The following is a 26,742-nucleotide window of genomic DNA, read 5'->3' on the forward strand; positions in this document are numbered from 1 at the left end:
AGCCAATGTTTTATTCGTAAAAAATGCCTTTATGCTGTACTTGGTCGCACAATAATAACGTCATTGATCACGTTCACTCAGCTGTTCTCTTCACATCGCAGACAGGAAACGAATCCATTCCAAGAGTGTTTTGATAATTATAATAATTTCACGTTCATTCTGTCGACATGCATGCTCCACATTAAGGTCGTGAAGACACGTTTTCTGAGGTAACGCACACTACATCACTATCAGGACCAAGAAGGCAGTTGTTTTTCATAACTTAGCTCCATGCACAGTGTATTATACTGCAGCATCTTTGACACTCACTCTGTAATTCCAAATGTAAGGGTGTGAATGTGTTGTAATCACAATGTCAGCACTAAGCTACTGGCTCTAATGATCACGTTATTAGTGATGTTTTAATATGACATTTTTTTGTGCCTGCAATCAAACTGTTTTATTTTTCACTTACAGATTTGCCATATAATTCATACATTGTTTCCCCATTACCTGTGCTTCAGGACAGTGGTACGATGAGGCCTCTTAAAGACGCTCAGCTGGGGGCTTTCACCTTCTTCGCCTCAGCACTTCCACATGATGTCTGTGGGAGCAATGGCCTGCCTCTCACTCCCAACTCCATCAAAATCCTGGGACGTTTCCAGATACTCAAGACCATCACTCACCCCAGGCTATGCCAGTATGTGGACATTTCAAGAGGGAAACACGGTATGACTTCCTGCTAATAATGATAAGCTATAATAAGATAAGCCTTCATTGATCCCATGTGGGAAATTGAGATGTTATAGCTTCAGGGCAAGGAGTGCAAAAATACAAGTTGGAGTAAAATAGGAATAAGATAAGAAGTAAACTATATAGAATAGAGAATACAGTTGTTATAAAGAAACCAAACTTAAATGAAAAAACACACAAATTGTAGATGGGGTGGGGGTTGACTATACACTTTGGACCTGAAGACTGACAACTCCAAATGTGAGTGTTGTAGTCGGTCCCCTTTTTGCAGCTGTAACAGCTTCCACTCTTCTTGGAAGGCTTTCAACGAAATTTCACGACAGGTGGCATCCTATCACAGTACCACGCTTGAAGTCACCTGTTTTCTATCACAAATCTTTGCAAATGGAGACTGCATGGCTGGGTGCTTGATTTTATGCAACACGTCTGACTGCTCTTGTGGCAAAAGATCTCTGGTAGCGCGCTTTCTTGTACTTTGAGCACAGCAGTCTCTGACTAAAGGAGCTACTTAAGGTCCCATCAGTCTCATACAGATTTTTTTGTCACGTGCAGGATTAACACAGGGTTAACAGCTCAGCCATAAATAGTAAGAGCAAAAACCATCAGTGTAATACAAAAATATATGTAGTTTATAGGCTGTACGGAGCTGAGACCTAATCCAGTCCTTGGTGACACTGTTAGAAACCTTCACTGAGCATGTATACTGCCTGCCATACTGTTATAAAAAATGTATGATTATTTCCAAGCTTAACAAAATAAATGTGTCCAAGTTAAAAAGGTACACACCATGACTTTAAGTAATCATTTAGACTGGGGCAAGTTATGAGATTTCACGTTTAACAGTGCTATGCTTACACTGATCAGCCACAACATTATGACCACTGACAGGATTAGTAAATAACATTGACCATCTTGAGACAACTCCGTGTTCTGCTGGGAATCTTTTGGACCTGGCATTCATGTGGATGTTACTTAGACATGTTTGTACCACCCACCTAGACCAGACCAGGAACCCCCACCCCATAGCAATGACACTCCTTGATGGCAGCAGCCACCCCCAACAGGATGCAGCCTGACACAGGCACACACACAAAAACGGTTTAGGAACGACTCAGAAAACATTAAGAACAGCACAAGGTGTTGACCTGGCCTCTAAATTCACTAGATCCCAAACTGATCAAGTATCTGTGGGATGCACTAGAACAAGCCTGATCCACAGAGGCCCCTCTCCACAACCCTAAAGACCCAAAGGCCCCCACTAACAACATTTGTTGCTAGACACCACAGGACACCCTCAGAAGGCCCATGTCCATTCTCTGATGAGTCACAGCTGTTTTGGAGGCACAAGGGAGACCTACACAATATTAGTAAGATGGTCATAATGTTATGCCAGAATGGTGTATTTGCATAAAATTCACTTTGACCTCCCATAGCTTGGGAGGCAATAATTCTGGCTGTTCAATAGTATCATCAATACATGCTTACTCATAATATGTTTGCTTTATAAGTTATTAATCTTGATGACTCATTTTAGTTTTTGTTCTTCTCAATCCTCAGAGCGGCTGATTGTTGTTGCTGAGCACTACGAGAGCAGTTTAAGTGATTTCCAAAAACAAGGAAAAACCAGGTAACGTTGTTATTAGAAGTCCACATTAGTTGTTCACTGTTTAGGCGACACACCCATTATTGTGTGTGACGGACAGAGTAAATCATATGGGTTAAATTACTACTCACCAAGGATTCAAATATATTTTGCCTGACGCAGTCGCCACATTACCCCCAAAAACCTTTGTGTGTTTGTGTTAGCCCAGAGAGGGTGCTGCAAATAGCCTATGAGGTACTTGAAGGTCTGGAGTTTATGAACAAACACAGTTTGGTGCACAGAGCCCTCAGCGCCCATAATGTGCTCATGGACTGCAAGGTACTGTTCCTGTTAAATGAAGCTCTTTTATGCATGTTTGAGTTACTGTCCAGTTGAAGAGAAATAAAATAAATTTAATACTGATGCATATTTTTTTCCTCCTTAGGGGAATGTCAAGCTGGCAAAGTTTGGCCTTTATCACATGACTGACCATGGGGCCGACGTGGACTTTCCCATTGGGTGTGTCTTTTTCTCCTCACTCATCACATTTAGCTGTTGGTATGGGGTCAGCTGTTCACCTGCGTCTGTTTCCTCTTCGCCAAATAAATAACAGGCAATTGACCGTAACGTCGATCCATCACGTGCCAATGTTTTTCGCAGAAAACACGCTTGCATGGCATCGAGTCTCGGTTTTGAAACTGTAACAGATTGTTGGACTTTTATCCCAGTCCAGGCATTAATATCTCTGAGTAATATCCCCTTGCAGATTGAAAGGAGGAATGATGGCGCACGCCCATGACTTTCAACAAAACATCTGGAAGGAAAATGTAATAACTGTAACTGTCAAACAACTACGCAGATTGTTCTGAGGAACAGCTGTTCAGACATCACTTAATGACAGAAACATGAACGATGTCATTAGTTTACACGTTGTAATTAGTTTAGTTTGGAGAATGCCGTGTGTTCATTTTTTTTTTTATACTGGACATAAAATGGAAAAGACAAATCATAACAGGGATTCAAAAAGTCTCGCTAATAAATGAAGAACTGTGATGGAACGTCTCTGAATTAAGCCTTTAAACAAGCTCACTGTAATTACACAGATTATAGTGGATATCAGGAGTCAGTGTTGATGCTGTTTTGCTCTGTCTTTATTCCCTCAGGTACCCATCATACCTTGCTCCAGAAGTGATCGCCCAGGGCTCCTTCCACCACAGTGATCCTTTCCATGATGAAGCTCCTTTGCCCTCAGGACCCAAGACCGATATCTGGTCTCTCGGGGTTTTGCTGTTTGAACTGTGTGCCGTAAGCGTCCTACATGAACCTCTTCACGCAAGAATACAACATTCAAATAGTGTTTGTTTATTTTGATGCTGTTGGGGCGTTAAAATTTAAAATTTTACTCTGTGACTCGATTACAGGGCAGACGACTCCTGCAGAATATCGATATAAGTGAGAAATTGAAATTCATATTAACCTTGGGTGAGTGAAAAGGACGTAGTTATTCTTAGTCCTGATCGATATGTTCTTGACCTCAGCTAGCCTTGATCTGTGATATTGCTTTTCCTTGTCAGGTTGCATGGATGACATTGTCACTGTTCTTGCCGAGGAGCATGGTTGCCTGGATACCATTAAGGTAAATGTAATATCACTGGCCAGATATTTTCGATTTTTAATGAGCCATCTTTTGTCATCAAATTTCCATGTCTGTGCCTCGATACCAACTTATTAGTTTTTATTCAAAAACTATAAAATATGAAACTGAACCTGATGGTCTTCATTTTTATCCTTAAAAAATATAAATATGATTGTATGTTTAGAAGAAAGATTAAATTAAATTGAAAGGTATTAAGTTTTATTTTTTTGTAGTTAGCACAAGTCAGAGTTCAACCAATAAATAATTTAATATATATAATATAAAATCATTTAATTTATACCAATTTAAGTTTAATATATACATAAAATAAAACCAATAATAATTTAAGTAATTTATCTATTACTTAAATTATTATTTGTTTTGTATTTATTAAAGAATAAATGAATAAGCAGAAGAATATGGGCAAGTGTTAGATGCCAGCTTTCTATAGTTGACACATTTGATGCTCAGTCCTACAGAGACATTTCCGTTGGTGCCCAGACTGTATTGATTTCTTAAAAGCATGAATGGGACCTGTCTGTGCTGTTGCTTATATTTCTGTATTATTTACAGGAGCTGCCCGAGAATGTTCTGGAGTTATTAAGGAAATGCTTGACCTTCCTTCCATCTAAAAGGTAAGGGTAGTCTGTTTGATATTACATCCTGCTGCAGGATGTTCAGGACATTTAGTTTCCAGAAAAACACACGGATAATAAAACATTGTCGCTGCATGGATGTCAGAGAGGGTTCCAACTAAAATCATAGACTGTATATAAATATGGACAACGTGTCGCCACTTCCTTACACTGGCCAAAGTGATGCTATTTTCCCAGGTATACGGGCTGCACCATCTTGCGACTTTGGAGCCAGAGTCTGCACAGTATGTTTTGAGAGTGGAGAGTGGAAAAAATTGACACTTGAACATGCATCAACGTTATATTAACTACCTAAAATGACAGAAACAATCTTTGGCAAAAAATTTGTCCCATCCACTAACATGGAGGAGGCGGAGCTTATGACCTATACTGCAGCCAGCCACCAGGGGGAGCTCTAGTTGCTTTGGCTTCACTTTTGAGGAACGGTTCTGTCGTCCATCTTTAAACTGTCTATGGCTAAAATGAACAAGTGAAATTATGCTAAAATAATTATTAAATGCTATCAGCTGTGATAAACTGCTTTTATGACTTTTTATGCACAGCGTGTGCTGGTGCATATTTTGCCATCATCATTATTATTATATTATTCTGTCTTCTGCCTTCCAGGCCAACCCCTGCAGATCTTCTGGGAGACCCCGTGTTTGATGGCGTCTCCTGCCGCTACACACCCTTTCAGAAGCCTGTTACCCTCTTCTCCTCTTCCCTGCGCTGTGCACATCTGGAGCTCCCAGACGACATCAACGACCTTTGCAAAGGTCTCCCCCTATGACACACGCATAAATCTGCATACTTACACTCACGCACACGACACACACAAAAATACTTAAACCAAACACATAACAAACCTTCCGTGTTACAACGAAAATATAACTTCTTAAACCTAGACTGGGCATCTTAAAATGCCTGTGGATAAAAATATGACAAGTGAAAGATAAAAAAACCTACATTTACATTTAACATCATTTTATCTAAGTATCTTTTTCATGATTTCCATTTTCAGTTTTGTCTTTTTCATTTAAAGCTAAAAAAATTTTTTTAAAAATGGACTAAATAATAAGTTAATTCAATTCCCGTTCCTGTTCCCCCTTTTTCTCCTGACTCTTATTCCCAGAAACTGCACATAATCTGCTTTGTTTCATTCTAAAATATGTGGAACATATTATATGTAACATCCACATGAAAATAAACAGTACACACTCTGAGCTCTTATTTTATAAATGAGAATACATTTGTCTCCTCTGTTTCACATGCACGTACTGTTCTGTGTTCAATCCCGAAACCTCATTCCAACCCCAACCAAAATGCCAAGAGTTATAAATTGAAGAATGCGTCGACAGTGGAAAGTTTCTCTTTTCTCTCTGGTTTTGGAAGAGGCCGTGTCAGATTTACAGTTTTATTTGTTGTGGACCAGATGCAATCACAAGTGTAATATTTATTGGTGTAATTTCCTAATTTCCTCAGAAAACTTTATCTGAACAGAATGTTGAGTAAACCGACTTGATGTCATGATTGGTGATTCGAAAAGCTAAGCCACCTGTGCCTCCCACAGTTTGTTTACAATTTCTGCGTGCACGTGTTATTAGATGACGATGAGGACTACTTGTCAGAGCGGGCCATTGATGAGGTGTACCACCTGTGGTGTCTGGCCGGTGGGGACCTGGAGAAGGAGCTCACCAACAAGGAAATCATCCAGTCTAAACCTCCAATCTGCACCCTGCCCAAGTACGCGCGGATGCACAGACGCACACAAACACTGTCACTTTCCTGTGGTGTTTGCTCATTTTACATATGATTCACTGTGTTTGGTTTTCTCTCTAGTTTTGTCCTGGAGGACGGGGAGTCATTTGGCCAGGGCAGGGATCGGAGCTTCTTGCTGGACGACACTACAGTCACACTGTCCCTGAGCCAACTCAGAAATGTAAGACTACAAACATGACAGCAGATATGTGCCAGGCTGTGTAAACATCTACGTTATCTTTGTGCAGTGCTGCAGTGCTTTGCTGGATTACTTTGAAATAGTTTGTTATAGAAAAAGGGGACAAAGAAATAACTTTAAAATCAGTATACGCCCTTTGCACTCGTAGGGTCTCGAGTAGGATCGTTAAATGCATCTAATGTTTTCTCTTAATTTTGTTAAGAGAGAAAATAAGAGTACTCCAGATGCACCAAATGGCCATAACATCCTAATGCAGGTCTGCTCAGTAATGAACTTTACTCATAATCATAAATACTGTGTCATCAGTGTGTAAGAGCAGGTGTTGTGTGCCAATGCTCTACACAGAAAAGTTGTAATAATAATTAGAAGAAGAAGAACTCCAGCTGTAAATTAGCGTTACAGTTACATGTGTGAACCTGTTAATGCCACATCAGCAGAGGAATGCACATGTTACTTACAGGCAATATTCGAACTGATTGTTTTGGATCAACAAAGATGGAACACATCGGGGAAAGGTTTACTGAGGAGGTTCGGAGATACAAACATTTGTATGAGTCGTCTCCGGCTGTCGAAAGCTTCAGTCGCCCGTTGTTGAAAGTGAAGCAGGAAGTAGAAACGAAACTTAACCCGACAGGCAAAAAAGACACAGCGTCGTATAAATGGCTCGCACCGGATACGTGCAAAGGTTACGGCGTCCCACAGAGGCATGAAAATAAAAGAGCCTTAAGACAATCAATATGACTCTAAAGCACAAGTTAGTAAGTTGTATCACTGTTCCGTTTCACTCACCAAAGCAAACAGCAAAAATAAGAAAACACTGGTGAATTCCTGAAATCAGCGAGTGGCCTACTAACAAAATAAGAACAATTTTTGAGTGTGGTTAATAGACAGGACATGCTTATGTTACTTCCTGTAGTGGCCCACTATATTACTAGCTGTTACATTTTGTACTGACGTTCTGGTTAATTGCCCAAATTGACAGAAATGTACCAAATATCATTAAAATTTGTGAAATGTGCCTTTGGCCTTGAATATTGTTGAATAATGACAAACATACATGAAAAATCTGTGGTTTAACTGCATTGTTAAAATGCACTTGCCTATCAGAAGATAATCACACAGTGTTTTGAGAGTACGCCATCTCCTTTTTCAGAGACTGAAGGATGTAGCTGGAGAAGCCTATTACCCTCTGCTGGAAGACGAGTAAGCACCCTCTCTATCCTGAAATCACTGCCGCCGCCCTCTCCTCTCCTGTCACTATTTTTCACATCACCCCGCCTTTTATTTTCGGCTCGAGTAATGCCATATTCCCTCCGCTTGTCCCTCTCCCAGGAAGTCAAGTTTGCCCCAGTCCAACAGCAGCAATGAGCTGTCGACCACCGTCACGCTGCCACTCATCATCCGTGAGAGAGACACAGAGTACCAGCTCATCCGCAACGTCCTCTTTGACAGACTGCTCAAGGTCTGGGCTCCGTACAACACGCACGCATGCAGTGGCATGCGAGCATGCTTTTTCAAATTGGAAAGCTTGCCTGAGAGCGTCAGTTCGAACTCAAGCATCATTTCCGCTGTTTCTAATGAATATGATTTAGACAAAACATGTTGTCTGTTTGATGTTTTGTCTTTAGGCCTATCCTTACAAGAAGAACCTGGTGTGGAAAGAGGCCAGAGTGGATATACCTCCTCTTGTCCGAGGACTGGTGTGGGCAGCACTGCTGGGCATCGAGGTACAAAATAAATCCTGTCTTGATAAAAAGTGCATTTTCATTTATGGGATCACTTATTCTTTCTTTTTTTTTCTTGAACAGGGTGACATTCAAGCTAAATATGAAAGCACAGACAAGGATACTCCCATACCAACCGACAGACAGGTGAGAAACATAAACAGCACCAAAATTATGTTGCGTCATTTGTACATTTTAATTCGATCTTGCTTGATTCTGGGTGGTTTTTTTTTCCTCCACAGATTGAGGTGGACATACCACGCTGCCACCAGTACGACGAGTTGCTGTCATCTCCTCAGGGCCACATCAAGTTCAGACGTGTGTTGAAAGCCTGGGTGGTCTCCCACCCCGACCTCGTATACTGGCAGGGTCAGTCACCTCCCCGTCAATCTCTTTTACTGTCTTGCTTCCCTCTATTCATTATTGTGCTGCACATGTTTGGACACTAGGTGGTGGCCGTGTCACACATTTTTTAAACTCCCTCCGTTGCCCTGAGTACAACAGGGTGATCATGAACTGTCTTGATTTGATTTTAGGTTTGGACTCCCTTTGTGCCCCGTTCCTGTATTTGAATTTCAACAACGAGGGTAAGAATGTGATCTTCTTAAGGAGCTGTCACACCTTTATATCTCTACTGTCCTTTTATCCTGCTTCCCTTCATTTTATTTATCTCTCACTCCTCACAGCCTTGGCATACGCCTGCATGTCTGCCTTCATCCCCAAGTACCTGTACAACTTTTTCCTAAAGGACAACTCTCATGTCATCCAAGGTGAGGATACTAGAGTAAGCTTTTGCATATGGGAAATGTTATTGATAATAATACTATGACCCTTTTATTTTTTATTTTTTATTGTTTCTAATAATTGTAATATAAGTTACACACTCTCCTCTTACTTACTTATTTCCACTTCAGCCAGCCCGTGCTGTTGAGCTAATGTGGTCAAATACCACCGCAATATAAGTAATAAGTATTAAACATGGCCGGCGCATCCAGTTAAGTTCAAAAACAAATTATCATCGGCTGGCACGGCGCATCAGACCGTCGACTCGATGTTGATTAAATTTTGGGCTCCACGTTGCTCCAAAGCTGTGAAAACTAATTTCGGTCCGTCTTAATGGAGTTTGCAGCTGAGCCACATCATTTAGAGATAGGGAAACAAATGAAACTGCAAATGCCTGCAGAGAAATGTCACAGGCAATTCCTATGTGACTGATAAACAGCTGTATCGTACACCTCCTGAACTCTGCGGGGAAAGTGACTATTATCGTTTCTTTCTGCTGCTAGATGCCCCGGAGAGCTGGCTAATGTTTGTCTGCCTGGTCAAAGCTCCTTTGTTGACTTTCAGTGTGAAGAATGAACAGCATTCAGCATGCACAGAAGTTAGTTTGCAAGGTTGCACAGCGGCATCAACATGCAACAGTTTGACTTTCTGTATTTTCATGGTCGTTTGCTAGTTTCCCGCAGATTCATAAGTTAAGAGATATTCCTAAAAGTATTTATTACTTTTTTTAGTATGTACAATGAGATTTTAAGTCTTTATGTCTAATTTTCCATGTCTATGTTATTAGTCTGCATGTTTATCTCTAGCATTCTGTGTTGGTTCAGTCTTGTTTGGTCAAATCCACAAAATCCACACCATAGATTGTCTACAGAGCTTTTGCCCTTTTACTTGTGTTGCAGAGTACTTGACTGTCTTCTCCCAAATGATCGCCTTCCATGACCCAGAGCTAAGCAACCACCTAAATGAGATTGGCTTCATCCCAGACGTGAGTTTAAAAGAGTGCGACTGTCCGTACAGACTGATGACAATAGGCAGCGGTGCAGAACGTACCAAGATAGCAGCATTTGTCTTTTAATTTGAGGTTTATCTTCAATGTGAAGTCAAGGATGGCAAAAAAAAGTATTTTTAGTTTCTGGCAACGTGCCAGGGGTGATTGAGATGGCCATCCATAGATTGCCATGTATATCTTTTCACTGTCGATGACATTTTTTTTGTTCTCTGTCCTCTTGAATTTGTGGCCGGGGTCAAGTTCTCCCCATAGTCCACTGGTGATGATTTATACAGCGACTAATGTCTGGCAGGCACACTTAATGATAGTCCTCTGCCAGGCTTACCTTATTTCTCTTACTTTGTGCCACCTCTTCCTGCCCTTCGCTTTCCTTCTCATGGCTCTGCTCAGACAGTGACAAGGTTAAAGTCTCCATTGTCTCTCCAGGGTTTCAGTTGGTGCGCTGATGAATGTGTGTCATCTGCGGACCGACCTCTGAGACATTAGGCAGTGAAAAGTGGTGATCTTTATCGTAGAGGAGTCGGGGATTTAAGCCTCCTCGCTTTCTGCTGCCGCAGCTGCAGCTCTTAAGTGGTGCAAGTGAAGCACCAAACTGTGCTTGTAGATTGTCTGTCAGAATTTAGTTTGCCGGAAAAAAAGAGAAGTTGCCTGTAGGAGCCGGTGCTATTTTTTTCAAACGCAGCCTTATCTTGCACAGATGTCCTGCTGTGATCCTCTGAGTTCCCCTCGCTCCTGTTTTGTCCAGGCTTAGCTCATCAAAGAAAGGCATGCATTGTGGTGCTGACTGGACTCGTAGTGCATGCACAAAACCGCCGGCATTGACTTGCCTTTCAAAGGAGACCTTTTTTATTGTTAGCCCTGGATCACACTGGAACGATCCGTGTTGACACAGCTTTGAGGCTTGATGTCAATCCTAGTCATTAGACCTTATAGACTATAAATCCCCTTTTTCCTTGGTAAACTTCAGAGAACACGCTTCTGCTTTACTGGGACAATAAATCCATCAGCCCCAAAAGACCAAATGCCACTGCAGTATGAGTGGATTTATTCTCATGTGTGCAAACCAAAACAAAGCTAGATTAATATTGTTTTTCTTATGTGAGTGTGTGAGTCCAATCTAGTGCAAGCATGCACAAACTATAAGTAACCTTGTGGTATTCGAGGACTCTTCTCGAGTACCGCCAAGGGCAGAGAGTGAGACTGCATGTAGCCAGTGGTTTAATTCAGGCCACTTTCAATTTAGCCACATCTCCTCCCGTAGGTCTGCCATTTGCGCCTAAACTAATCCAATCAGGCCGGACTTGCAGTCCTGCTGCCGAGATGCGACTCGGAGTGCAGTTGCTCTCCCTCCTTCTCATCCCTCTTGGGGACACATGAGGTCCACAGAGCAGTCACCACCTCCCTCGCAATTAGCTATCAATTAACTGGCTGAGATAAGCTCCAGTGTTTCTGCTCCAGAGCCCTGGTGACAGCGGCCAGCGATGGGCAGGTGTTAGAACAGTTGGATAATGTGCGCGCGTGCATTTTCTTTTTGCATTTTCTCCCGGGGAAGTGCAGAATGGAGAGAGGAAAGAAGGAGGGATGATGACACTGGTACAGTGTGATTCATTGTTTGCTTTCTCTCCGTTGACTAATAACCAAACTCAGCAGTTTGCTCTTTATTGCTGTGTCTGTTTCTCTGAGGCTCTTGAGAAATGTGCTGCTTTCTTGAAGACACAAATCTCAGCCGTTAAAAAAGCGGTTTGTTCATTGTAATTTGAGCTCTACACAGTTGATTAATAAACAGTATATCTCATAAATATGCTATCAGTATATTATATCTAATCTTCTCCATTTTTCATTTTATTGTTTTTTTCCCCACACAGCTTTATGCCATTCCCTGGTTCCTAACCATGTTCACACGTAAGTAGTGCTTTTACTTAGTCACTCACATTGTTTGTCTAGCATGGAGCATAGAGCAGGCAGCGTTTTCAGAATATTTCGAGTCCGCTTCAAAAAGAGTATCAATAGCAGAGAAGGAAAAGGTCATTGGCTCCAGTAGATTTCTGTAATTTTTTTGTGTGCGTGCTTTTTGTCTCTCTGTGACCTTTATCACGGCTGCTAATTAATTCCAGTCCTAAAGGAAAAAGACTGTCATTTAATTCTACATTATCTGAGCTTTCTGCGTGGTCACAGTAGCTCAGTTGCACATAAAAGACACTCTTGAAAAGTAAAAAGGAACAAACTAAACTAAAAATAAAATAAGTAAAAATCTAGTAAAATAAAATAACATAGTATAAGCACAAAATGTACAAAATTAGTATATGAGAAAAAAGTAAATATATATTATATTCATAGGAAGGATAGATAAGGTGCAATCATGTACATTAACATTAATAATAACATGTTGCAGAAAGGTGAGTTGCTGGGTAAAGTCAGGTATGAAAGAAGTCCTGTAGCGGGAAAAGATCAAACTACCATAAAAAAATATATTTTTTTGTAACTTAAATGATCAACGTAAACATTATCATGTAATAATAAAATATAACACTACATTAATTATAAAGTAAATGTCCAAAGAGAATAGAGCAGTTAAATTTAAATCCTCAAAGTTCGGCTGGCACAATACTCCATCCAAAACTCACAAAAACATTTCTTGAGTTGGAATTAAAACATTGACAAAAATACAGTGTCAAGACGCATGTGTAGGATGTGGTAAACGAAATCAATTCCAGGCGCTCAACTCCAGGATGGTAAAAATAAAATGCTTTTAATGAATATGGATTTAATGCATAATAAAAATGCCTCAGCGGCTATTGACAAGCTTGTCGTCCTTAGGGGAAGCTTGAGGAGGGCGTGATGTATTTTTATGACTTGTTACACTCATATTTACTAAAGTTTGTTTTTATTGTTTTGAATGCCCTGAATTGGATTTTTGTGCACCATGTCCTACCCTCTAATCTTTCACCAGTGAATGTAAGGATCATGCTAAACACTGCTGCAGTTGGCCTTTTAAAGAATAAAACATATCAGAGGAGCTTGTGAGGTCGTAATGTTAGAACTGTTACTATGAGAAGCTGCATCCATTTACCATGGTTTAGTTCAACAGGGCTTGAGTTTGTAATTTTAGGTGAAACACTGCCCCGCCCTGCTGATATTTGAACAGCAGCTAGGATTGTATTTCATGAGATATCTGGCAACTATAGTAGTCAGACAAGAACACACAGTATATTGATCTGAGTGTAACGTGATGTCAAAGCAGACACCCTGATAAAAGTGTTGGCTGGATGTATCGGTGGATCTACTGCACCTCTCTCCTTATAAAATCTATTTGTCCTGCAACTTCTGCAGAAACTTAGAAGCTTGTAGTGTGAGAGTGTTGATGCTCTTAAATTTTTATTTGTGTCCAATGTTGTTGGACAGCATGATGATATATGTGCAAACACAGAGCGGGGACACTTTTTTGGTGTCACCAAACTAGACCTTGTTAACTAGGTCATGGTTGCCAAATGATTATGGTCCTATCAGGAATTTGATAAACTTTAGATATTGATATGCTAGATATTGTACATGTTAGAATTGGTCAATTTAGATAAAAGCCATACGAAGAGCCTCGCCAGCATCACTAGGTCCACATATATTGACCTTGGTTTTACTTTTTTTATAATGTCCACTCTTTAATGTCCGTGAGACTTCATCAATCATTGTTTGGCTTTGATGGTAAAGTTTTGTATCATCTGCATAAAAATTGAATGAAATGGTGTACTTCCTAAGAAAGTGGCCTAAGGGGAGCATGTACAGGGAGAATAAAATTGGCCCAAGAATAGAGCCCTGTGGGACTCCACAGGGTAGAGCTGCTGGGGAAGATAAAGCATCACCAAGGCAAACAGACAGGTTGGACAGGTAGGACATAAACCATTCCAGAGCAGTCCCCTTTGATGCCCACACAGTGCTCCAAGTGATTTATAAGCGTCCTGTGGTCTACAGTGTCAAAAGCAGCTGTGAGACATGAGCACAAGGATGGCGTCACCCGAGTCAGTGGCTAATAAAAAAATCATTAAAAAAATCTTTAAAAGCGCAGTTTCAGTGCTATGAAGACACTTCAAACCAGACTGGAACACCTCCAGGATACCCCATGTCTGTTTAAAAAGAGCTTTCAACTGTAAGAGCACAGCTTTCTCCAATATCTTAGAAAGAAATGGGAGTTTTAAAATCGGTCTTTAGCTGGAGAGGTCCGAGGTGTCCAGATTGGATTTTTTTAATCAATGGATGCACTCCTACATATTTAAAATTCACTGGCACTGCCCCTGAAGCAAGACTGCTTTTAATATTAGCTTGAATGTTTGTTCCAGATTTGGTGAATATGTAATTATTATTCCACAAGGAATTTAAAAACTCCACAAAGGAAGTCAGTTTTCTAACATTTTGCACTCTGAAATAATAATTAAAATATGAGCAAATATAGCTCCTTAATTTAAACCTAAACATTTTTGTTGATTTCTGCACACAGCTAGTCGGAGTCTGTGATGCATTAGATGTGCACAAGGAGTTCTATTTGGGATGCGCCTGATATGCAGTTTGTCAGTTGATGGCAGCATTACGCTTTTATCTTTCCACAGAGTAAGAGTGCATCTCAAATATGAGGATATCGACAGGAGACACAAACTGTGATCGTGTAGAATATCTGTATGAATAACCTTTTTAGATTAGATTACATTCAACTTTATTGTCATTACACATGTACAGGTACAGAGCAACGAAATGCAGTTTAGCATCTAACCAGAAGTGCAATAGGCAGTAAGTGCATGTGGCATAAATAGTGTGGTGTGTAAGCAGTGTGGTACGGGTTGTTTTTAAAGCATATGGATAATATTTACAGATGAAAACCTATGTACAGGTGTACAGCAGTTGCCCTATCAATATAAATTAAGATTGTTACATATACAGAATATAAGAAGTCTCTTACATACTCAACACAACAGTAGCTGTCGACAGTTTGGTCTGCGTATATTTGCTCCATTGATGTGCCTTGCAGTCGGATATTTCCATCGTCAGTTAAACACTCCCTGATACAGTCACACAGAGACCACTTCTGGGGTGGAGAGCGTGAGTTGTGACCCTTTTACCCCTTATCCTCCCCCTGAGGCGGTGTGTGAGTCCAGTATTCAGGAGGTGCGCCCTTCTGACTGCTAATGTCCCCAGTCCAATATAAGACAAGGTTGGAGGGTCATCTTCTAGTCACACACAAACACACTGCCTGCCACTCACATGCACCGGTTCACTCAGCTGACTGCTAATGTGGTGCAGACTCTCTCAGCCATTTTCTCAGTGCTCTCTCAGCTTGCCTCACCACAGTCTCACTCTGCCCACACACACCACTGCCTAATATCCCCCTCAGCAAACCCCCGGATGATATAAACAGGTACTGGTTCTCCTGCATTGCATCTCAACAGAAGGGAAATCTTGCATTTTAGAATGTGAAGATAATATGACTGAAATAATAACTGCAGTGGGACATATAATCAGGATGTGGTTTTATTTGGCTACAAATAACTTGTGGAGGTTTCTTGCTCTAAAGCTCCTCAGCCCCCTGATGTTCTTCCTGTCATTTTTCCACAGAAACACCCACCTAAAACCATTTTCCCAGCTGCCTCCCCAACATCAAATATCCCTCCTGGCAACCTTGCCAATGCATAGCTGTGATTAGCCAGCTCCCTATTTTAAAGCCACAGAACCATGCTACGCAAAGGTGCTATGCACATGCAAATCGCGTTCATTATGTGCAAACCGATTCCCCACGTCTCAGAGCGTGCATGTTGCGCGCTATTGTCCTGTTCCATTGTGTATCTCTGCAGGGATTTCCTCTCTGCAGACACTGAACTCTTCTTTGTTGCGTTTGTTTTCCCAAAATATAGATGTGTTTCCACTGCACAAGATCTTCCACCTGTGGGACACGCTGCTGCTGGGTAACTCGTCGTTCCCCTTCTGTATTGGCGTCGCCATATTGCAGCAACTCAGGGACCGTCTCTTGGCTAATGGCTTCAATGAATGCATCCTACTCTTCTCTGACCTGCCAGGTGAGGATATCAGCTGGTTTGCACATCTGCGTGCAATTCTTCATTATCAATCTTTCAATTAGTTCTGAACTCCAACTGCTGCTTGATAACTAACAGCCGCCTGACAGGATGTACTGTCCTTCTCCGTCATCATTTAAGTTGTTGGATCTCTGTTGTAAACAAGGGAAAATCACACCTTTCTAAACCTGCTGTTCATCTGTGTCAGCAGCAGGCATTTCTAGGAAGTGGTGTTTCGTAATAACTTCACGCTCATGTGTCTGAGTTAATGATATCCTCTGCGCAGACATATTCCTCTTTCATGTGCTCATAGTGTGCCAAGCTATCTGCATCTGTTGAACCGCCAGTCGCTGCACCCTGGGAACCGCCTGCTCGCAACCTCTGTGGTTCTTTTTATTTACTTCACCTTCATTTAGAGCCATCTTCCGTCTGTGGCGACTCTTCAGCCTGTCTGGCGCGATGTTATAAAATGAATACGACTCAGGAGGAGTGGCACAAATGCGGGGTTACTCGTGAAGGAAACTGAGATGTACACAAATAATAAAGCCAAAGGTTATCACAGGATTGTAAAAGCAGCAGGCTGTCTGAGGCTACCGCCTGCTCTGCTAATACAAAAATGCATTATTGAAACTGCGCTAACGCAGGATGACGGTGAAATGGTAGGAAATGACACTCGCAAGAAGAAAAAGAATAGGAATCAGAACAGGGTGTAAATCACCGTAGGAAATGTTTAATGAGATATACCTGTATCTGTTTTTCCCTTCACTCTCATTATTAATAATGAAGAAATTGCAGTTGTTAAACGTCTCATTACTCTACCTAAGTGTCATGTCACTGTAGTGTGTAAATGAGCTGCGGGAGGAGGAATGATGGGGGTGGCGAATACTGAAACAAAAATGTTTAACCCGGGATTATGATTTTTAATCCCTGAAGATTTCTGTGCATTACAGGCAAGATGGGTAATTCTGCCTCAGCTGTTAAATTAGACACAGGAGGAGGGCAGACAAATCAAGGAGGAATTGAGCGGTTTGATTCTATTCATACAGGATTAATGAAAATACATACTTAATTTATTACGTTTTTAATGTACAGCCACTGACAGTGAACCTGGGATTTTACGTTGTGTTGTTACGTGCCGCACAACGACTCCTAACAGTGTCTCTTAATACGTACCCCCTTTGCTTCTCCATTTCACTTGCACAAAGCAATTACTTCTGCAAAGTGTCGGTGACATAAGGTGCAAGAGTTGCATTCATAATGTATGTCTTCAGAATGTACCTCTCCTCTGGGGGATAGTTCAAACAATTTTCTTGAAAACTCAATTTCTAAATGCTGCCACGGCCTTTTTTTTTTTTTTTTTTTTTTTTCTCGTTGAAGCGCAGAATGACATTGGGATTTTAAAACCAATGGGGACGGGGACGATTTGTCCTGAAGGGACACGAGAGCGCTCTGTAGACTAAGCCTCCACTTCTGCCTCGCTTCAGTGTTGTCATTCTTCACTGTGTTTTACTGCCCAACACCAACAGATCCATGTGATTGAGGCAGAGGGCGAAAGCAGATCCAGTTCTCCTTATAAAGGTAAAATATGTTGGGCCAGAGTCGCACTCAGCTACTCTGGCAAGATTTCCTCAGAGTGGCTGTCTCTGCCAGCTTGTTTCTGTAAATCACTGCCAGCTTCATTTTTGCAGCTTGTATATACCTGGGTAGTTACACTGTGGTCTCTGGCACTCTGTCTAAACTATATTAGGACTGAGCTCTGGGCTGGAGAATGACCGTGTTTACTTAAGCTTCTAGCCATGCTCTGGTCTACACTCTAAGACACTAAGATAGTTTTATATAACTTCTTACTAACACAGACAGCTACAACCCATACAAAGCAGCTCAGCACAATATTTATCAGCTCTAAGAGAGCGCAGGTCTCTTTTGTAGACTTTTATGATGCCCGTTTTAGTTTGCCAGTCCAACACGTGGTCCATGTTGACCTCGAATTTAAAAACTCAAGGACTCCTGACTTTTCTCCAAGAAACACCAGACATCAAGATCAGTTTATTAATTTATGATCAAACTCCCATCAAATGTCTGGGAGTGAAGGCAATAAAGTGTCTGCCTCACAGGATGTCAGCAGATTAGAGCAATAAAAGCGTAACCAGTTTGTTTTACACAACACATTTACACAATACGTTTTATGCCTTTATTAGACAGTTCCAGTGAACACAGACAAAAAAAAAAACTTGGGGTCAGAGAGATTACAGACATGCTAAAAGCCAAATCAGCTCTCGGGTTCTTTGCGTTTTTGGAAAAACCTATTGAACTACAACATGCTGAAATTATAATACTTAGGGCAGGGGTGCCCAAACTTTTCCATGCCAAGGCCCCCCAAACAGCATTAGCTTCTGGCCAGGGACCTCCTTTGCAAGCCCACAGACAATGCTACAAAATATGTAAAGAAACATCAACTTTTTGAATGTTTTTTCTTACTTTTATTTACTATTCAGTAACCATTACATTTGTCTCTCATAGGTGCTGCCTCATATTTTCAGATTATAGTTGGCCAGGAGTTTGTAGGTTTTTTTGCAGCAGTGTCCTCCACAGCAGGGCTGTTGGTCTGTTCCTTCGGTCTCTTTCTTGTCAAAAACCTGTCCATTTTGTGCTAGCTACACGATATCTTGAGGAGCAAAGCAGCTTGATAAATGGCGCAAACCGCCAGGTCTACCGCCATGTCTACACAGATTATGATAATGATTAGATTAAATTAATTAGATTATATTTTATAATAATGTTGATGAAAAAAATAATTGGATTATATTTTTTTTATTTTTGCAATTTTTTTTAATTATCTTCCCTCCAATTTTCTGAGGCCCCCCTAGCGCCCCCTGGCAGCCCCCCAGGGGGCTGTGACCCCCACTTTGAAAACCACTGACTTAGGGGACATTTTTAGATTGTCGATCATACATAGCGCAAAGCTCTACATCTTTGTACAAATACAATAATTATCGTTACACCTGCCGACACTCCTTTTCTGACAAAATGCTCATAGAAAAGTGTGATTTTAAGGACAAAATGCAAAGTTTATTGCATTGTTCAAACCAAAGAAAGGTTTTGAAGACCAGTGTGTGCTCTGCCTCACCACATTCACGTTTATGAACACACACGCACACTGTACACTGTAAGCTACGGTGGATATTGTGTGATTTGTGGCCCACACCTGCTCCCTTCTGCCATCAGACGTGCAGAATTGATGTCCTCGTACAACTGAAGCCCGCATTCATCTGTTTCAGAGCACATGTGTCACATGTTCGTAACTACAGGAGCCGCAGCATGTGCGGAGCCGGAAAAATACGCCCTGCTGCTGGCTCGGACATTACAAAGGAAGACAAATGAACTCAGCCTTGCTCATGTAGCGCACAGCGATACCCCTTAAAATACAGAATGTGGCTTATTTTAATGGGCACGTTCAAACCCAAAGAGGTTTCTCAGTAGACATGTAACAAATCCTAAATCTGCTCATCATTACCTGCCTTGTACAATTCATGCCACCTGACTATGACTTTTGTCAGTTTTGGCGTAATGGATTTAGCTTAATAAATTGTAGTCAGTGGTGATGATTGTATCAGTAAAGGACTATGCATTGTACATTTGACTTAATCTAAAATTTAGCCAGATGGATGGACGTAGACTTGACATGTAGTTGTGGAAAAAAATAAATTAAAAAAACTTCACTCCTTGAAAAGTTCCTACTCAAGATAATATTACAAGACAGTGGCTCTTGAATGATTCCGACACACTCCTCTACCCCTCCTTCTAGGTAGTAAATGGAGCTAGTGACAATAATTCTCTGTGACAGTCCTATTACACGTAACACCGTGAAGTCTATAGTTGCCAATACTCCAAAGAGGAGAGGTTCAGATTCAAAGAAAGTGAATCTGGGCGCTTGGTTCTCTGAATATTTAAAATGTTTAATCATAAACTATATATAGTGACTCGCATCATACATAAAAACATACATATACCTTCACACCCTGGCTCACCTGGCTGTTAAAAAAGACTAAAACATTACAATGCCTGCAATTAAGTTTAATGATTGATCTCACACATAGAGTATGGAAAAAAATGAAAAAGGTAAGCTGCAACATTGTGCCTCAGAGCCAGCAATGTATCTCAGCTTGCCAGTTGTTGGCAATTAATCTCATTTTGTGATTCCCATTTGCTTAGTCTTGTAGCCTCGGGTAATCTATAAAACTCTCTCCTGTTTGGAGACTTCATTGATTCACAATGGACCAGAGAGGCTCTCCGGCTGACAGGAAGCGTGTGTTTACTGATGATGCACCGACATTTGCCTTCACGGGACATTAGCATCTCCCCGAATGAGCCGAGATGGGCGCAGAACTGATGATCTGTAGTCATAGACGTTTAGCTCTGAGAATAACAACCACGGGTGGCTGAAACTGCTCAAGGCAACAGAAGAGGTACCTTGAGAAGACTAGCAGCAGAGGAAGTAGAACATAGATGTCGAAATGTATATGTATTTTTTTAGCAGGACATGTTTTTATTTATAGTTATTGATTAGTAGGTCGGTAGGTTAATGATCAGGTCTGGGGTATACACAAAAAAATAGTGTACAAATAAAATAGGGTTAAATCCATTTTTATTACAAGCAACCATTATTAAGGTGGACCTGGGTTGTGTCATATTGACCTGACCTCATATTGATTAATTATCTCAGATTAAACACATTAAACATAAATGTGTATATGTTCACTGGGGTTATTATTTTAGAAACCAAGTTTCTACATTTTATAGCTTCATTGGCAGGTACTGGTGCATTCAGACTGATGAGTTAATAAAAAAAGAAAGAATAGCTTCACTTACATGATTAACTAAAACAGAGGTCTTCAACAGGGGGTCCGTGGACCCCCTAGGGGCCGCGGAGGTACTGCAGAGGGGTCGCGAAAGTAGAATTTTATCCACAAATTTAAATATCTTTAAATGCACATATACATAAGTAGGGGGTCCCCGCTGGAAAACGTTGAAGACCCCTGCCCTAAAATACTGTATAAAAGACATTTTTTTTTACCTGAATACGTAAAATTCTGATTACGCTATTTTGTATGTGTATCATAGTAGTTGATTTAAAACTAATGCCATGTCTTGTTTATAGTATGTCTTCTGTTTTAAGTTAAGATAAATTAACTTCTTTCCTGCAGACTGAACAGTTTGGTTGATGGTTTGAATATAGACAAATAGAGCTTTTTCTTACTTTCCAACATTAAGATAAGTGATGCATTATATATGCAATGACACTTTAACATACTTTGTGTCAGCTGGTATTGATTTCATAGTGTGAAATGGAAGATAAGGAGCAGCGTATGTTGACTGAGTAAAGAAATGATTATGGAAGCTTCCAAGAATGACTGAATGACTGCCCAAGGAATCACAAGGTACATGATTCACCCAAGTAACTACTAGATTACTTCGCAACTAGAAAATACACATACAGTATATTATTGTAAAAGCAGATGGATGGACGGACACCTTTTTGGACAACAAACCCCACACACATCTACACTACACTTGTCCTGAAGGGTAGTGTAGTGTACACTTGTCTTTATAATCAGCGGGTTGATCCGGTTTCATTCTCCCTTATTTTATGATGTGTTTGGTATAACACCTCACCTAGGCTATCTCAAGTCTCCTATCTTTATTGTTGATACAGAATGGCAAGGCCAATACCATCCTGACTCCTCCCCCCCCCTCCCAGTTGCTCTCAACTAATCACGCTATTCAACTATTTCTGGCAACAAGTCTCGCCCGCAATCAGCACCCATACATAATTACAAAGGAGTAATTTTGTCTGAAAAAAAAGAAAGAAAAGTTTTTTTTTTCTTTTTAACATTGCCTGGGTTGGACTGCCCAGCTGAGCCCAGGGCTTGTTACAGCCGCTATCAATTTCCTCATCCTCATTTCTGCCTCTTTTAGCAGGTGGAGTGATTGCGTGCTGCATTCATTGCCCTAGGGAGGGAAAATGTGTTTCCCTGACCTGCCTGCAAGCCTGTTGGTGAGGAATCTCAGACCACCTGTGTTTTTTTTTTTTCCACTGGAAAGGGTCTTGTAGCTGACTTTGTGAGATCCTAGCCCATGGGAGCTGACAACACCCTAACCTTGACGCTCAGTGCTGCAGGACAGAGGCGGGGAAAAGATACATTTATATCATGTCACTTGACTTGCCCAGCTGCAGATCGTACTAAAGAACACTCATTAGCCATCCATGCAAAAACGGACTGAAAGAGAGAGGCTGTCAGTGTGAAAGATGGCAAAGGAAAGAATCCCTAATTTACCCAAATCCCCAACTAATCCAGTGAGTCCCTCTTCCCTAATCCTCTCTATCCTCAATGCAAGATCAATGCAAGGATGGGTACTGCTGCAGAGGCACGCAGGGAAGAAATTCAGTTTTGCACTTAAAACTTATTTTGGGACAGGAGCTCGGATGGAGGACAGCCGCTAAACGATAGGCGCTTATTATCTTGAAGCGCTGCTGGCACTGCAGGATGACTATTTAAATCTATTAATGGCAGCAAAATGTCAAGGTCAGACTGCAGTTTTACAATTAAACCTCCCACATCACATTTACATAATCTCTCATACTTTATATCCGAGTCAAGAGGGGTAATCTGATATTTATTATTTTTAAATAAAATTTTGAGTGGCGAATTAATGTGTACCTCACCGTGGACCCATCACCTGCAGGAGAAGACATGAAGGTTGGGTGTGATGTGAGTTGGGCAGCAGGCAAGGACCTGGGGTGCTGATCTCTAGTGTCACAGACTGGTTCTAGGACGAGCCCTAGCTGGTATGGAAGGTAGAGCGATACCAACTGGATATAGTTGGGCTCATCTCTACTCAGAGCTTGGGATCTGGAACCAAACTCCTGGAGAGGGCCTGTAATGTCTACTTCTCTGGAGTTGACCAGGGTAAGAGGCGCCAGGCGGATGTGAGGATACTCACAAGTCCCTGACTGGGTGCCTCCGTGCTGAAGTTCTTCCCGATGAACGACATGGTCGCCTCCGTGCGATTTTACAAGTCGTTGGGGGTGACAGTCTAGCTTTGTTTGAGTTTCTAGCTTCTCAGTTAGTTTGTGCTCCTCAGATAAGGTATAGTGGACAAGTGAAAAAGACTTGCATGATGTAGTAAATCATTTCATAATTTTTTTTTATTTTTTACTGCTGATTGCAGTCTTGTCACAGGTAGGGCAAGTTGATTGAAAAATGAAAGAAAAGTAAAGCCCCAAGCTGGGGTCAAAACCAGCGTGCAGCTCAGGAGACACCTCAGTTGTTCTGTGAGTTTTACTAAGTCAAAACCATGATGCCACTTTACTTGGCTTACTTTGTTGACTTGGCTATTCTTTTCTTCTGAGTATTCCTGGTTACATTAATGTGAAGCAACTGTTTTTTAATATTAGATTTTTAATTTCCTGGTTATTGAAGGCACATAATCTGTTCTGTCTGTGAAGGTACAACAAAGACAAATGGACTTGCTGACATTTCTTGAAAACCTTAATCCCCCTGGATTACATTACTAAGGGTGCTTTCACACCTATATTTAGTTCCAATGTGGTTGCAATAATAATAATATTGTTACAATGATGCATTTAACCACGGCTCAGTTGGTGTTCATAAGGCAACTGAGACTAAGCAATCAAGACATGGTTCTGACACGCCCCCTCAACACTAAGCCTTGGCAAAACTTTGGAATTGGGCATACAGTCAGACTGCAAACAAAGCGCTTCTGGGGAAGGATTTCCAGCAGACTAAGACCACCTGGTCATAGCTTGGTCCATTGGTCGTGGAATAGAGCGCCATTACTGCTTTCACAAAAGCTTAAATGAACACTCTTACTTGGTTGCACGTGATGGATCATCATCCTGGATTACATTACTTTGTGAAGTTTGCCAATTTGAAATATCTATATTTTGTTTCCGGGGCTGCATGTGATTAGACATTTGATATGAATTTAACAAAAAGACTCACAGCTTGAATGTTCGTGGTATCAGTGAATCCAACCTCCAGGTACATGGTGGCATTTTGTCCTTATCATAGATCCATTCCCAGTTTGATTAATGTGAAGCAGCAGCTTTATTTCTCCGTTATTGACAGAAGACAAACTGCTTTCATTCTTCTCTCTTCATCATCGGGGATTACATTACTTGTTAGTTGATTTTCCTAGTTTGAAATGACTCATATCATCAGGTACATTTATGCCTTGACATTTTTTCTCACAAGTCTGACAAGGTGAGAACATGACTTTTGGATTTGGCAAAAGACAGGAAACTGTATAAAATTGCACAGGGAAGAACAGAATTGTAAACTTTTGTGGTTGTGAGAGTAATGGCAATACCCTTATTGTACTTATTATGTGAGGAACAGTTTGCCGAGATGGAAGAAGACTCAAAATAGAAATAATCATTATAGTAGCTTTTGCGTCTTTAGAGACCATTGTTTAGTCCCAGCTGTCATCCAGCCACCACGTCTGTGTAGATTTTGCTGTATGCTTTGGGTCCTTGTCTTGCTGGAAAATAAATCTTGTCCTTCAGACTTTGGGTGCCATGCCATCCAGGCACTGCTGCTGAGAAGCGTCTCCATAGCATGATGCTGTCACCACCATACGTCAAAGTGGGCATGGTGTGTTTGTGGTGATGTACAGTGTTTGTTGTCCTCCAAACAAAGCATCTACTTTGATCGCCAAAAAACATCAAGTTTGTGGCTTTGATTAGTGAAGAATCCATGCAGCACTTGCGGATTTTCGCCCGTCTAAGATGCTAGACTCCTTCTGTCTGACCTTTGTATACTTGAGTCGCTTGGAGACTTCTTTTGTCTTCGTGGTGTAATTGCAGCCAGACATACTGAGTTACTGGACCTTCCAGACACAGGTGCCTTTGTACTACAGCCACCTGAGACACAGTCACTGTACTCGGGCGATCTCCATTTCACTAATTATGAGATTTCTTGCGCCAATTGGCTTGACCTCTGTTGAATTATCAGTCACTTTAAAGGGGGTGGATGCTTATGCAGTCACTTATGTATAGAAGAGGAAAACATCTAATCATCTGGGGGGTGACTATTTTTTATCGGTACTGTAAAAATTGTCTGTCTTCATCAGATCTGCTGTAGTCCACATTGATTCAATGATGAAAGGGCAAAATGAGCATTAGTAATGTATGGCCTGCAGTTATATCAGTGGACACAGTTTTTAATCTGCAGATTGGGTGCAGCGGGTCATTGAAATTCAGATTAAAATTCTGATTAACAGCGGATGGGTTTGGGAAATAATATGAGAATTTTTATGAAGTGTTAAATAGCCGTCATTCTGAATTTTAGCTTCATGGGATCAAAGATGTTTGTCTGTTGTCATTAAGCAAAAAAAGGACGTTCGCCTTCTAAAATCTAAATTTTCTTTATTTAAAGCTAGCCTACTTTGGAGGAGATTGATCATATCATTATCCTTATCGGAAATGAGAAATAATGGTATTATCTGATCCGGTAAGGGTCTCTAAATCTGAGAAAATAATTTAATCTGGATAAGATGTTAATGGATTCGGATGGCATTAGATAAAATCTGCACACTGGATTTGTTGGATAAACATAAAGGCCTTTTTTAATGTCTGTATGTGGCTTAGTGTTTTCTAACGTCATATTGTCTAAAATTATCCATGAAAATAAAATTATAGTAGGGCCACTCTGTTGTTCATGACTTTTACTCAGGCAACATTTTCTTACTTTTTATCCTGTTCTTTTTGTGTCACAGAGATCGACATTGAGCGCTGTGTCCGTGAATCCATCAGCCTCTTCTGCTGGACTCCGAAGAGCGCCACATACCGACAGCATGCTCAGCCACCGAAGGTCGCTGCCGACAACGGGTTCGGGAAAACTGGAACATACTACTCATCAGACTACCAGGATATGACCAAGACAGACCTGGTGAGCTTTACTCATCTCTCACACACAATCACAGACAAAAGTTTTACAAAAATACGATGCATTTGATAAGAATTGGCATTTACAGTTGTCTACGATTCTGTTGTGGGTTATCTGAGGTATTCAGCTGTCTCATCCAACAACCCTGTTGGTTAAGACCTCAACATGACAGGAAATATACGCTCTGATAGATGCTCTGGGTTAGTCTGGATCTAAACAAATGAAATCATTGATATCAACATACATCATGATCTGATTGCAACTGTCCAGGTTAAAGTACAGGTGTGAACGCATCCAGGACATACATATGAGACACAATCACTCACCCACATTTGGAGGTGATCTGGGCCACACACAATGCGTCCTGGCCACATGGATAATCATCTGCTCAGCTGACATTCCTGTAAATGAGTTTTACATTACTCATTCAGAATGAAAGAGAATCCACAACAATTTGTGTCATGTCCCCATGTCAGGATGTCAGGTTTGTTAACAGTCCTCCTCCTGGTTCTCAAACAGCAATAGCAATCAATTAGAGACAGCAGCTGTTTGCATAATGTCCCAATGCAACCCAAATGATGTAGGTGTTTATTTGAATGCAGAGTGCAAAACTGAATCTCGAGTGCATGATGTGAACCCACGTACTCATAGCTGGACACTTGT

General features: G+C 41.0%; 1 protein-coding gene across 2 annotated transcripts in view; it reads left to right on the forward strand.

The window, feature by feature from the left end:
• Positions 1-26,742, forward strand: part of tbck (TBC1 domain containing kinase) — a 49,472-nt gene that overhangs the window by 340 nt on the left and 22,390 nt on the right. The window contains exons 1-23 of one of the 2 annotated variants that reach the window (XM_084559261.1): positions 89-209; positions 504-708; positions 2,290-2,359; positions 2,539-2,653; positions 2,760-2,833; positions 3,478-3,619; positions 3,736-3,796; positions 3,889-3,950; positions 4,524-4,585; positions 5,213-5,361; positions 6,190-6,328; positions 6,425-6,524; positions 7,696-7,745; positions 7,875-8,004; positions 8,171-8,269; positions 8,351-8,413; positions 8,509-8,635; positions 8,803-8,853; positions 8,953-9,036; positions 9,949-10,034; positions 11,924-11,960; positions 15,953-16,114; positions 25,910-26,082. In XM_084559261.1, the coding sequence (XP_084415387.1) occupies positions 516-708; positions 2,290-2,359; positions 2,539-2,653; positions 2,760-2,833; positions 3,478-3,619; positions 3,736-3,796; positions 3,889-3,950; positions 4,524-4,585; positions 5,213-5,361; positions 6,190-6,328; positions 6,425-6,524; positions 7,696-7,745; positions 7,875-8,004; positions 8,171-8,269; positions 8,351-8,413; positions 8,509-8,635; positions 8,803-8,853; positions 8,953-9,036; positions 9,949-10,034; positions 11,924-11,960; positions 15,953-16,114; positions 25,910-26,082 (2,229 nt within the window). In that variant the 5' untranslated portion in view covers positions 89-209; positions 504-515. Of the gene's footprint in view, positions 1-88; positions 210-503; positions 709-2,289; positions 2,360-2,538; positions 2,654-2,759; positions 2,834-3,477; positions 3,620-3,735; positions 3,797-3,888; positions 3,951-4,523; positions 4,586-5,212; positions 5,362-6,189; positions 6,329-6,424; positions 6,525-7,695; positions 7,746-7,874; positions 8,005-8,170; positions 8,270-8,350; positions 8,414-8,508; positions 8,636-8,802; positions 8,854-8,952; positions 9,037-9,948; positions 10,035-11,923; positions 11,961-15,952; positions 16,115-25,909; positions 26,083-26,742 lie in introns of those variants that run through there. The other variant, XM_084559260.1, reaches the window with a different exon arrangement.

Source organism: Chelon labrosus (assembly GCF_963514085.1).
Source record: "Chelon labrosus genome assembly, chromosome: 2".
NCBI classification, from domain to species: Eukaryota; Metazoa; Chordata; class Actinopteri; order Mugiliformes; family Mugilidae; genus Chelon; species Chelon labrosus.